This window comes from Pithys albifrons, chromosome 2, assembly GCF_047495875.1.
Source record: "Pithys albifrons albifrons isolate INPA30051 chromosome 2, PitAlb_v1, whole genome shotgun sequence".
Taxonomy (NCBI): domain Eukaryota; kingdom Metazoa; phylum Chordata; class Aves; order Passeriformes; family Thamnophilidae; genus Pithys; species Pithys albifrons.
This window is the reverse complement of record NC_092459.1, coordinates 44,149,348-44,162,899: the sequence shown is the minus strand read 5'-3', so window position 1 is coordinate 44,162,899 and position 13,552 is coordinate 44,149,348. Positions and strand designations below refer to the sequence as shown.

At 41.1% G+C, this 13,552-nt stretch overlaps 1 protein-coding gene across 1 annotated transcript; it reads left to right on the top strand.

Annotated features, from left to right (window-relative positions):
• Window positions 1–2,235: 2,235 nt before the first annotated feature.
• On the top strand, window positions 2,236–7,080 carry CD24 (CD24 molecule). The gene is made up of 2 exons (XM_071548845.1): window positions 2,236–2,406; window positions 5,022–7,080. The coding sequence occupies exons 1-2, from the start codon at window positions 2,332–2,334 to the stop codon at window positions 5,205–5,207; spliced, it is 261 nt and encodes an 86-aa protein (XP_071404946.1). The 5' UTR covers window positions 2,236–2,331; the 3' UTR covers window positions 5,208–7,080.
• The last annotated feature ends 6,472 nt before the right edge of the window (window positions 7,081–13,552 follow it).

Sequence of the window (13,552 nt, the reverse complement as noted above, 5' to 3'; positions counted from 1 at the left end):
ATCTGGGGCTTAAAATATTTTTAGCATTTCTCCCTTTCTCCCAGTAAATTTCCTTATCTACATTAGTATTTCAGGAATATTTCAGAAGGGCATGTTTTTGGCCGCAGAACATAACATACTTTCATTATTTCAGTATTTTATAATTTTTGCCAAATATTTTTAAACATCTGGATTTTTCTTTATTTTTGAATAAAGGAACAGGCTTCACATTATTTTTAGAAAAAGAAAGATGTCCCCATTTTCACTGAACCTTGTTAAAAAGCTGAAAGTGCAATACACCATGTAATAACAATTAGCTGTTGTATAATGCTGTGCTCATTCATGTCACCTTACAAGAACTGTGCATCATCCTCATTTTTCATAGATTCAGTTCTGGACCACAGGCATGATGCACAGTTAGAGAGAATGGGAAAGGCCATCTGACAGTGATTCCCTCAATCTCATCTGCCTCTGTGTTGACACTAAAGTGTCTCAGCTGCTGCTTTAACTTGCAACAATCAGTTATGGTCCCTGTGGGATCATGCAACGGCTTTATCACTTCCTTTTCTCCCAAACAAGGCAGGAGAGATAATAATGGAAACCATCAGCTTTACGCTAGTATATTCCTTTCTTTGGCTATTGTAGAGCCCTAACTGGATTCTCTTTGTTTTACATCTCCTCTAGGGAATCTGTTGTCAGGATTGTGTGAGCCCTCACTTTATTGCTGTGATTCACGTGACTTCTCTCACAGGGAATTTCACCCCTCGGTAGTGTTAGGCTTGTCTGCTGAATGAAAAGATGACCTTCCCTTACATTTGTGATTCATTTAACTGTGACAACGAAAGCAAACTATTTTCAAGGAATAGTAGTGACAGGAATGTTTTCAGCTTTGTCATCCCTCTCTTATTTTAGGACTATTACAGTTTCCTGTTTTCTCTCATATCTATAATCACGACAACCCATCTTCTGAAACCCAGCTTTCAGCAGAAAACTAATAAATATTCAGGGCATAAGACCTTCAATTTGATTACTGTTACCATAATTACTTTATAGATAGACTATATGTCCAATAGTTAGGAACTGGACTCTGAGTATGATCAGGGATTTATTAAAAAAAGGGAAGTGTAACTTCAAAAGTACTTCAGACTCTCAGAAGAGCTCTCAGAAGCTCTTTCATCTTGGTATAGAAAATGTATTGATATCTTGAGTGGTACAGCTTACAAATTGTCTTTATTCCTTGGGGGCGGGGGGAGGTAGCTGTAGCTTTGTCAGCCATACTGAAACAATTAATGGGAGACTGTTTAAAACTATGTATTTTTGCCTAACATAAGTCCCAGCATCTGTTTCTGCAATGCCTCTCTTCACGTTTCCTGTACTTTGGGACCAAGGTCTAGCAATGCCCCTGAAAACTCTTCAAAAGCAGTCCTCCCTTTAAAGATGGTGCATGAGTTATTTAGTGCTGCACTTGAATATCTCCTCACATTTTGTTCTGAGATAAATACAAACCTATCCAATTTTTAAATCTGAGCCAACAGGACATCTTCCTCATTTTTTTAAATCTCGTCATGACAATAGAATCAGTACGTTGGTGTCTCTTTATTATAGTTTATAATGTAGACCAGACTGTTCTTGGTCATGTGTCTGTACACAGAGACACCTGATGGATTTGGTGAGGCACTGGCACAATCTATCTTCAGTCAGCTAAGGCAGGAGATACAACTATAGCATTTACTGTGCCAGAAGCTAGAACCTCACCTACGAAGAGGCCATAACTGGAAGAACCTTCTGTTTCTCATTATTTCTTTAAGGACTAATAGTAGTAATGATATTAGTAATGATATATTCACATCCAAGGAGTGCTTTCAATTGCAACCAGTGGTTTAAAGTCTGAGCACTAGTGGTGGGGCAGCTCTAAACAAGATGGGATCTTAACTCTTCAACCTTTTACCCATTGCTCCCGTCACTGGAAATAGTCACAGCTCAAACCTCGCAGCCCTGTGCCAGCCCCTGCATACCGGAACTCGACGCCGGCACTAGAAAGGGATCACTGCCTGTAAGACCCAAACGTGGGCGAACAAGGCTCTCGGGTCTGGCGGAGACAGCCCAAGGAGGGGGAGCGGAGCCCACAGGAGCGCGGACCGAGGGCCGAGGGGACGGCTGCGACTTACAGGGCGTCGGGGACGGAGGGCGGGGGCAGAGGTGCGGGGCGGAGGAGGGGGAAGGAGGCGGCGGGGCGTCACGGGAGCCCGCGCTGTTATAAAAGGGCCAGGCGCGGCGAAGCGGCCCATCCTTGTTGCCCGCAACCACAGCGGCAGGAGCAGCAGCATCAGGACCGCGACGGGATAGCATCAGATGAGCATGGGGACGGCGCTGGCGGCGCGGCTCGGCCTGGGGCTCCTGCTCCTGGCCCTCCTCCTTCCCACGCAGGTGAGCCCCAGAGCGGCTCGGCGCTTCCCCTCCGCCGACCCCTGTGCGAGACACGGGAGAGCGGCCACGCCGAGACCCTCCCTCCGTCTCCCCGCCGCGGCGGCTGCCTCAGGAGCGGCGGAGGGGCGAGTTTCTCCAGAGAGAAATTGCCGTCCGTGTGCGCCATCCCGGAGCCCGCCGTGGGTGGTGGCGGCTCCTCCGCCCCGGGGCGGCGGCGACGTGAGAGAGAGAGACGAGCCCGGGCAACCCTGGCTGGGGACGGGGCGGGGATGGGCGCGGACGGGCGGCGGAGGCGAGCTCAGCTCCCTGGCATGGCAGTGGCGGTGCCGTGAGTTACCCCGGCCAAATTAAAAAGATAAAGTGGGAGTTCGCCACCGGTTTTTTCCCGTGGGATCCTCTAAAGGAAGCCGCAGAACCTCGGCGTGTTCGGCGAGGGCAGAGCGCTCATTCCCCCGCGGATGAGAGAGCGAACGACCCCTCCAAAACCGAGAGAGCTCCGGAAGGCAGGAGTGTTACGGCTGGAGGGCAGCGAGACTCTGGTCTGAGCCGTCCCCCTCCCGAAGCCTGTTGAACTTTGGGTCTGGTCTTGGGGCCCTGTTCATGGCAGGGGTGGGAGGTTTGGGGGCTGGAAGCAAAGTCGGCAGCATGCGGCTCCTGCGCTGGCCGAGCCGTCCCCTTGGCACAAAGGTAATGGATACAGGAGCGAACCGCGCTCCTCTGTAAGCGGTCAAGCCGAGCGGGGCTCCCAGATCCTGGGTCAGTGTGTTGTTCCTAGAGACCACCTCTTCAAAACGGTCAATAACACAATATTAGAAATCAAAACAGCAAAGGGATTGCTGGAAGGTGTTCTAATTCCCCCTCCCCTTCCCTCTTGGTTTTCGAGGAAAGGCATTATCCTTTTTTCCATTGTGCTCAGTGGAGTCTTGCCCTTGGCAGAGATGAAAGCAGGATCAGACCCTTTAGGTTACCGGTATTTATCATATTCACGTTAAGAAAATCTCTAGAGTCCCGTCTACTGTGAGGTTGTGGAACTTGGCTATAAGCCCTCTCTCTTTCAAACGCACACAAAGAAAACATCCTGAAAAAAGGTTTTCTATTTAATACTAAGAAAAGTTTATATAACCAAATGTGGAACAGTGGTGGAATCTTTGCATGAAAACTGAAAAAAATTCCAGAGCGAGTTAGGACTTGCCTTGTAGGTTATTAACTGTGCAGCTCATTATTGATCACTTTCGAAGCAGTTCAAATGGAAACCTCTACAAAGCATTTTTTATCCTGCAGTGCTAAGTTGCTTCTAGCGTGGTGCCCATTGCCAAACCCCCTAACTACCAGAAGTTTTACACCATTCTTACATTGCCTGTGGTATGCCTTTTTTATTAGAAAACGCTTGTGCAATTTTCTAATAAATTTAACATTCACTTCATGGCTTCAGTGTTGAGGGACTAATTTATTTTTTTCTCCTGCTAAAGAAAATCTAATTTTTCAGCAGCACTAGAAATGCATGAAGATAAGGACACCTTTTGTGAGGAGTATTATTTATTAAATGAACCTCTTTTAAAAAAGATGTGTTTTTTACTATAATTAACTCTTAAGACTACACCAGAATGCTCTGGTATAATACAAGTTTGCTGCCACAGAGCTGAAGCCAAGCTTCCTGTACTGTGCTCATTTTTGGGGAGCAGATTTATGATACTTGCTCTTGTTTTTAATTTTTGTGTATCACATGCTTTTTTCCAGTGGAATAAAAGAACACTTCAGCTGATCTTTGAAAGTTTTCTTGTGCATGTATAGGAAATGGCTTGATAATGAAGTTACACAGAATGCAAGTTTTGGTTCTGTCCCTATAATGCAGTTAAGGTGGGGGAATACTAATTTTTTAGTTTGCTTTCTGTCAGCATTTTAAAAATTTGCTATTATAATGTGATTTTTCTACAGCCCCTTTTTTATATTCTAGCATGCTGATAGGTTGTATTTAATCTCTGTGGTTTCATTGTTTTAACTTCTGCAGTTTAGTGCTACCACAGCAATATGAGAGACTGAAATATTAAATCTGCTCAAATAAGCCCCACCAATGCTTGAAAGGAATCCACAAACCAGCCACAGAAACAGTATCAGTAGATTCTTTACCATTGTTTCCTCATATTTTTGTGGATTAGTCTGCAAAGGCAGACTGCAACTCATCTGGTTGTTTGAAGGTCTTCCTTATCCTAAGATTAGCCTTTGCATATCTGCATAGCTCTACCTTTGTTTGTTTGGTTGGGTTTTTTGTTTATTTGTTTTTATTTTGAGGGGTTTTTTTGGTGCATGTGAGAAGATTTTTAAAACCTATTTATCTTCTATTTTAGAGCAGGGTTTTGATACAGTGATAGCTGTGTAAAAACATTTATAAAAATACTAGATTTATTTCTTTAACAAATCCCACGTGTGCAATTCAAAATGTCTTTGTCTTTAACAGCACAAAGAGAGGCACAAGCACTTGTATGTGTTGTATCTGAGTACTGCGACTGAGTGTTGCTACACATTGTTCTTTACTACTAGTTTGTTTTTTGATTTGAAAGAAAAACCCAAAGGGCAATAAAAACCTTATTGTTTTCCCCCCCCTCTCCACATTCTAGATCTACTGTGATCCCACTGGAACAAGTCCAACACCTTCAAACTATTCTTCAGCAAGCTCAACTTCTCTGTCAGCTGTGACAAATTCAGTGAACAATACCACCACTCACGGACATGGAAATTCTCTTCACTCAACCACAAGTCTTTTTTTCATTCTCTCAGTTTCTCTCCTGTATTTTTGCTGTTAAGAGACTGGCATGGAAATGGCTACCACTCCCCATCCCGTTTCCTGAACCATCTGAGATGGCTAGATCTCCGACCCGGCATGAGAATAAGTCAGTCCAAACTCCACATCAAACCAGCTTGGTTCTACTCTATACTCAAATTAGTACCAGTCTGATCTAGAGAAGCACTCAGTATTCTGACTTTCCAAAGCTGAGCAGTGTGAAAAAAACAGCTTCAACAAGGAGGTAAAATGATGAGGTCTTTCACCAAATGAGTTGGAATTCTGAAAAACAAGATGGAAACAAAAAGAGACAGTATTGACAACCCCTGACTTAAAGCTATGAAGAAATACCTTATCTTATAATAATGATGGATAATAACACTCCACCAAGAAAAAAAGGCTAGAGAGTTTATCTACCATTTAGAATAAGGACTTGAAGAGTTTTTTTATTTTTCATGTAAATTCAATAAAGTCAACAGACTCATAGAACCCCTAGGAAACACAGAAAAGCCTCAAATGATTCTGTTCCTTGCACAGCCTATACAGTTATAACTTATGGGTAGTAGGATATATGAAAAAGAAACAATACCAGTAAAAAGTGTTTCTTCTAGATTTCTTTTGTATAAAATTATTACAAGGCTAAAATAGATTACCAAATTTTTGTAAGAATCTCTTATTTAACCTCAGAATTGTAACCAAATGGTTAACTAGGCAAGGCTAGTTTTGAAATAGTTAAACCCCCACCAGTTTTCAGAAGAGTGGAATTATTTATGGTGGGAATTGGAAATTGACATTTTATTTAAATTGTTTGTATAATAAACCATATGTGCCAGAGAAAGGTGGTGTGGAAATATTGGAAGAAGTACCAGGAGATTTTGTAAATGAAGTAATGAAGTTCAGAAAAGAACAACAACAACAAAAAAGTCAAGGGATAAATGTCTCCTCTTTCCCCTATTTCTCCTCTCAAGTTCTACAATTTGTATAAGTACTCCTGAAACTTTCCTTAATTATGAAGGATTTATGGAATCTTTTGAGTAATGTTCTAGTGCTGCTTTTTTTTCTTCTTTTGGCACAAGGTAAATAACTTACTGTTTTTTTGAAGATTTTTAATTGTGATAGTCTACTTTAAACATGGGCTAATATTTGCGGTGGGGAGAAGGAATGGGGAGAGGAGAGCAAACCGCCAAAAAAAAAAAGGAAAAGAAATTAAGTGATTAGGTGTTTTGAATATGAAGACTGGAGTCTTAATTTAAATACTGAATTTAAAAGTTACCTTTGTAAATACTACTATTTTTTTTTTAATTTTCTGAATCAAAATTGCTACACTTGCACAGATTGTTTCTATATCATCCAACACTTTAGAGAATAGTATCTGGTACTTGATCAAAACAAGCTTTGTTGAAGAGGTTCAATTTCCTTTATGATGATACCTTGTCAGAAAGAAATTAATTATGTTGGTATGATCACATGTGAGTGTACATGATCATACCACTGTCTGTAGATATTTATCTCAGTATAAGATCATGTCAAACATGAGTGGCTCTCTACTTTTTTTTAATACACATCTGTCTTTCTTTTACATTACCACCAATTCACAGTATCATATATTAATAGCAAACTAACACAAATTCATGTCAGTGAGAGTACATTTCCTTATGCTTATCATTTGTATCCAGCAAAATGTTAATGATGTATTTCTGTGTTTGTGTAATTATGCTTTGATTTATTAGCTACTGATTTTCTTTGAAAAAAATCTGTAAATAAAACAGTGAACAGGCAATTCATTATAGATGCGCTTCCAGATACTTCTACAAAAACTTGTAACTTGCCTGCGTTAAGTGAATGAACTGTTAAGCAAGAGGGTATATGTGATTAAAAACTTCAAGGTCTAGAAATGCTGATGTGTGATTAGTTTTATTTCTCTGGAAGGTTTAGTGGATCTGGGAGTCTGGTTTCACTCTGAAACCAGTGAATGAGATTTGATTAACATCTCTAGTAACTGAAATAAGTTTTCCATACTTACTGCAACCTCTTCCCTTTCTAAGAATTATTATTCTTGAGCAATCCATCTAGTGCACATAGCTCTGCTTTCATGGTAGACAAACAGTGTTTAAAGCATTTTCCTTTATTTCTTTTTGTGGCAATGAGTAATTTCCCTCACAACGGCTAAACCTGGTTTTCATCTCCTGGTTATCAAGTATGTGAATTTACTGCTTGAGGTTTCTGCTTCCCACAGACACGCTAACATATGGAGGATATCCTTATAATAAGAGTTGCACCATGCTTGATAAAGGAAAGAGGCTGGAAGAGGTAGGAGTTTATGCAAAACTTTGTTGAAAAACAAAACCTAACCAGATGAGAATTCATTAACAGATAGTTACACAGCTTGTGACATTCCAAATCTGTGTCTTTGTTGTTTGTCAGGTATGCTCCTTTCTGATAACCCTTAAAAGCCCAAGGATATTCTGGCTGATTATCTTCACCCCCCAAATGTGGAGAAATGCATTTAAAAGCCCCTAAGCACTTAGGCATGCTGCACGTGGGTCTGCGGTTGTCAGTGGGAGAGAGGCCCCTGGAGAGGCCTCCGGAGGGAATGTGGCTCGGCAGGCCTTTGCTTATGTTCCTTTCCTTTTCCAGTAGGCTGAACAAAGCCAAGGAGAAGGATAAGTTTATCAAAGCTCACTGTTTGCCTAAATCTTGGAATGTGCGGGGAGTATCAAAGCACATTGGTCCCTTATTTAGCTTTTCTCCAAATGCTCCAGGAGAAAGCATAAAGATCAACCAACTAACCTGCCTGTGTACCTTTTTTAAAAAAGAACATTGAAAATAACCTCTGTCCAAAGACGGGCAGAGAATGAGAAAGGCTGCAATTATGGTCCTTAATTCTATGTCATGCCAGTACAATAAAAAGTATAGAAATATGTTTGAAGCTTTTGCTAAATATTGAAATGAATTGGGGTGCTTGGCTTATTTTGTAGTATGCCTTTTTTTTTCTTTCTCTATACCCCCTCTCCTCCCCCAATATAGAACCAGATTGCTTTTCAATAACATCTGAGCATATTTAAAGCCTCTCAAGTTTTTGAGTTTTCACCAGACCAGATGAGTAATTTAGAAAAATGATTGGGTAACCTTTTTCCATTCCATTCCATCACAGGACAATAGAATCAGTGATGAAGAAACACTCAGGGAAAGAGGATGTGATGGGTGTATTTAACAAAATGGGGAAGGAAGGGAGGTGGGAGCATGGAGCCTACACACTTCACTGCTATTTAATTTTTTAAAAATTACATCTATAATAACTAGAGCCAGCTCTTACCTATGCCTCTCATTTTTACAAATCTGTCCAGCTGAAGTGTGTCTGGATAATGTATATTGCAATGACTGAAACAATTCTGCTTCTGTTTGATGCATGCCATTGCTTTCATTGTAAACATATGCTAGCCACATATGTCCTGAATAAAGTATACTGTTATTATTTGAATGAAATAACCTCAAATGAGCACTTACAGTTTGCAGTTTACTGTTCCTTCCTTCACAACATTATATTCTGAATACCCCTTAAATTTTTTCAAATTGCAGTTTTCAGTTAGTTTAGAAATCCACAGGGACTTTGAATGAACAACTTTCATTCAATAAAAATCTCCACGAAGTGAAGTATTTTGGGCCAGCTCCAATATCCATAAGCTTCTGCTAGTGGCTTCCTTGTTTTCAGCAAGATGCAGCCACGTCCCCGGAGCCTTTCCCCACACGTGCATTCAGTGTGCATGGTGATGCTGTGCTGTGCTAAGGGTAGTCCTTCTTTGTCTACGTGGAGATGGGATATTATTAACATCTCAATAAATGACTTTTCAAATGAATTCAGGGTTATTTTGACAAGCCATTAACAATTCTTAGACTAATCCATCAAACACTTAGGATTTGCTTGTACAATGCAAATACTCTCAAGCTAGCTGGAGACGGCAACATACTCTCTAATGCTATTAGTACAGTATTTAATATGGAGTAATTTCTTCCGAGAGTAGTTTGTACACAGCCTGTTGGTCTGTGGAACGGCTCATGAGAACAAAGGTTTGCAGGGCCAGGCTCTTTGTCATGCGTCTTTCCAAGTCAGCGTTTCCCTGCACTCAGGTTACACCGGGCTCAGCAGGGAGCTTACAATGACACCTTGTATCTGAAAGTGAGGATGTATATGTATATAAACGTGCAGATCTATCAGAGGCAGTTCAGAGAGATCTGCATTTTGTGTGCATTCAGGCTTACAGGGATTTGATTTCCCATACATGACTGAAATGATTTAGGTAGCAGACTTTATCATCCAGCATCTTTATTGTAATGGATACAATTGGGAACATTTCTTGGTTTTGCATTAAAGATAACTTTGAAACAGGAGCTGTCAGCTCTGCCTCATAGCAGCACAAAGCTCTTCAGTCTAGAACACACATTACATTTGATGCACTGTAAAGGTCTACTGTGCCCCAACAGATGAAAGGGCTGGTTATTTTAAATCCACCAGTTTATAGGAGTTTGAAGGACAGCACTGGGCTTTCTGCAGTACGTGCTTTGAGATGTGGTGGTTTCATCATTATGCAGTAGCCTCAGGAAAGATACTTGAGCCTTACTTTGGTTATCAGCCTTCAGTTTTCCAAGTGAAACCCTCAGCATCCTGCTCATGAATGCATAATTGCTCTGGTTTAGACTTCATCAAAATGTCCCGAATGAATGACCTGGAGCTGAAGAAAAAAACTGATCAATTCTATACCACCCAATCAAAATTCTAAACTAACAAAATCTCATCTGCGAAGGGTCATTCAATTCTCTCTTGAATCCAGTAATACTCCTTGCAATGTATGTGCTACAAGTACATGAATAAAACATTTTCAGGCTTTTCAGAAGTGAACGGAGACTCTTTCTTTTATGCTTTCAGCTTAGCAGGAGCTATGCTTTAACAACTGATGGGTGTACAATATAAAATTTGAGCACACAGCAGAATTAAATCGTGGTGGCTTGGGTTTGCTGCATAAACTGAATGACCGCATTCCACCAAAATCTCTCTTGAATGACCTAGTGTGAAAAGTATTCTTTATGTGGCACAAATTATTAAAGGAAGCAATGCCCCTGTAAAGCAATTGTTCTGTTTCCCTCTTTTCAACAAACCTCACTGAAAACACAGTGTGGAGTTTTTTCAGATTGCTTAGAGTGTGCATAATCTGGATTTAAAGACAGTGTTCACTACACTGAAATATGTAAACTTCACATGACAAAAATGGCATATTTTTTTCTACTGAACTGTCTAAAATGCAGATGATTTTTGAGGGGTAAGATTGAACTTTGCATTCAGAGGAATATATATACCAGAGTACAGTAACAAAAGCATTTTGTGGGATTGATTGGACTAATAGGATTCAAAACTCAGTACATACTGGTAGCTGTTTAGTTATGAAGACAGTCTGAAAATAAAAATGGACTTCATTGAATCATAAAACATGATATAGAATATAGATTTAATGGAGTCTGCTCAAACATGGCAGTTTCGCTGTTTAATGCTTAAGTACAATGAAGTTTTTGAACAATGAGCAAGAAAAGTACTTTGACAGGGCTGTGCGAGTAATGCAAAGAAGTGTGGCATTACTATTCCGATAATGACATTTGCAGTCATGTATCTACTATATACAATTTTTTAAAATGTATTTTATAAAACTTATTGGCATTTAGTGTCTTTTTTTGTTTCCAACATTATCTTCAAATTCCTTTTCAAGACTATTGTCACTACTCTGAATTTGTTATCTTTCCTGTTCCAGGAAACTAACAGAAAATGACATGCAATGCAACAGACTTTTTCATATTGGAATTAGTCATTGTCTCCGTTCCAAATTTCTCAGGCTTCTGTAAGTGTGCCCTCTTGCAAAGTGCCATCAGTAAGTGAGCCAATCTGAAGAATTACCAGGATGACAGACTCTATTTTCCTCCCTGCTAGTTACTGTTTTTACTGAAATTAAAATATCAGAAGAACATTCAGCTATTTTCAGAACACAAACTGCACAGTAATTGTGCCCTGTTAATCTGGCACTGCTCTAAGCTGTCTGACAGTTTCACTGTGAGCGAAAGCGCACTGCTAACGTGGTGGAGGAACCTGATGAGAGGTAAAGCACCCCACAGAGTCCTGCGACGTGACTGAGATGACACCTTTGATCCCAAAATGTGTGATTCAATCTACTATGGATTCGTGGATTTGCTAGGTGGCTGATAGGGCTCTGTGACTTTAATTAGTATTTCACTGTGTTTACATTTAGCAGGTCTGTTCTTACTCAGCAGTGCAGCTAACTTTGTTCAACTTCACTTTTTTTTTTCCTTCCAGTCTGATATCATACATTCCTCAGAGCAGAGGCAGACTTTGCGGTGTGCTTGCAGAACTACTACTAGGCGTTAGGTATTTGTCAGCAGGTTTTACACTGCTTTCTGTAGCAGCAGTAATTAAAGCCCAGGTCTTCAAAGGTAATTTGGTGCTTGATTTGAATTCCTATTGAGATCAGTGTCCTTGCAGGTTGTACTCTGACTTCCTTCTGTGTAAAATGGGTATATAATACTGAGAGCTTTTATGGGCCTCATGACATCTCTGCTTATTTTTCAGGGAAACAACATTCAAGCCTCTCTCTCTTCTGTTTTGCTTGCCTACTTGTTCACTTTCTCTGTTATAGAACCTATGGTTGCTGTGACAGAAGGAGTGTTTGTAAATACTGTTCCACCGAGGTAGTGACTTTCGTCTCTGCTACAGCTGGATAGGAGGGTTTATTGAATTCAGAGTTGCCCAGTCTCTGCAGTCTGCCTGCACTCCCATCCCAGCCATTCCAGAGCAGCCGCACTCCTTTAGTGTTTCAACCCAGGGACAACTGAGGGCCTCAGTCAAGCCCCAGCTTTGGGTTTGAGCCAATTACTGCACTGAAGATTTTAATGATAGATTTATACTGATTTCTGAGAAGACACAAGGAAGGGCTGAGTGAAAAGCTGGTGAGCTGGGAATATAAAAAAGTGCATTCTTTTTGATCTGAACTCTTCAAATTTGTTTTCCAGTAACATTGAAAGACCATGTGTACTCTTACTTATCAGCTAAGTATAGCTAATTATAGCTAATATATTTATTTTTAATATATCCATATTTATTATATATATAATCTATCATATATGTAGCAAGTATAGCTGATTATATCTAGTAAATTCAGCTAATCTCAGCCCTGAAGAGCTGGCAGTCTTACTTCAAAAACCAACACAGCAGGTAAGTAGACAAGGAAAAAAGTGATTCTCTATGAACACCGCAGCCTTTGGGATGTGTGGGCAATGGGTGGCCTCTCAACTCCTCACCTCCTCCCTGCAACAGGCAAGGCTCCCTTGCCATGCAAGCTGCCCTGAGGCAAGAAGGAACTGCTGGCTATGGATAAGGAGCAGGGCAAACGCCCCGGGTGGGATCACAGCAGCAACTGTCACCGCAGGGTGGAAGCTGAAGCTGAAAGCAGGGAGCACCCCGCCTATGTACCCATGGGCAACTGGGACCCTGTTGTCAGGGCACACACCTCTGAAATCCCTGGCTCTGGAGCACAGCCAGCAGGTCATGAACACGTTGAAGGAAATGATCACTACCTTTTATTCATCTCCTGCATGAGCACATTTGCAATACAGTGTGTGGTTTGGGGACCCCAGTGCAAGAGTACACTGAGAGAGGCCAGAGGAAAGACACCTGGTGGTTTGGTTCTGAAGTGTGTAGAATAGGACAAGGGGCTTGGGGAGCTGGGCTTGTTCCATCTAGGAAAGGGAGGAAAAACTGGGGCTTAATTACTGTCTTGCACTACTTACCTGACAGGATGGGGCATCAGAGAGGCTGGGGAGAGGGATCTCCTAGGGAAAAGGCCAGCATCATGGAGGGACTGAAAAAATAAAGACGTGTGGAAAAGGCTTATAGCAAAGCCTTCAACAGAAATCTTACAAGCTCCAAAGAAGAATCCCTGTGTCCAGTTTTGGATATAGCAATTAGCAGATCTGAAGAGCTAAAATTCAGAGTAGAGTGATGAAAATCATAAGAGCTGTAGATGGACAAAACTAGAAAAAGTGCAGCATATTTAGCAGCAAAAAAAAATGGGAAGCATAAGAAACCTGTAGGCAAAAGGCCATTGCTCCGATACAGGGACAGAGCCTGTCCTTCCTGTGTTCTCTGAAGATAACAAGTCACATTCTGAAGCATTGAGACAGTTTGCTGGAGGGTGCTTGTGGATGTTTCTGAAAGCAGGTTAGACAAACATCATTTAGTAATAGTTTAGATGTAGCTGATCATACCCTTGGGCAAAGAGAGGGTCGGAGAGCTTCTCATGACCCTCTTTC

What these genes read in the sequence shown, in the direction of transcription:
- CD24 (XM_071548845.1), top strand. Translation starts at nt 2,332, where the DNA reads ATGAGCATGGGGACGGCGCTGGCGGCGCGGCTCGGCCTGGGGCTCCTG. An exon ending in CCCTCCTCCTTCCCACGCAG is followed by an intron (nt 2,407 to 5,021) that starts GTGAGCCCCAGA and finishes TCCACATTCTAG; the next exon opens with ATCTACTGTGATCCCACTGG.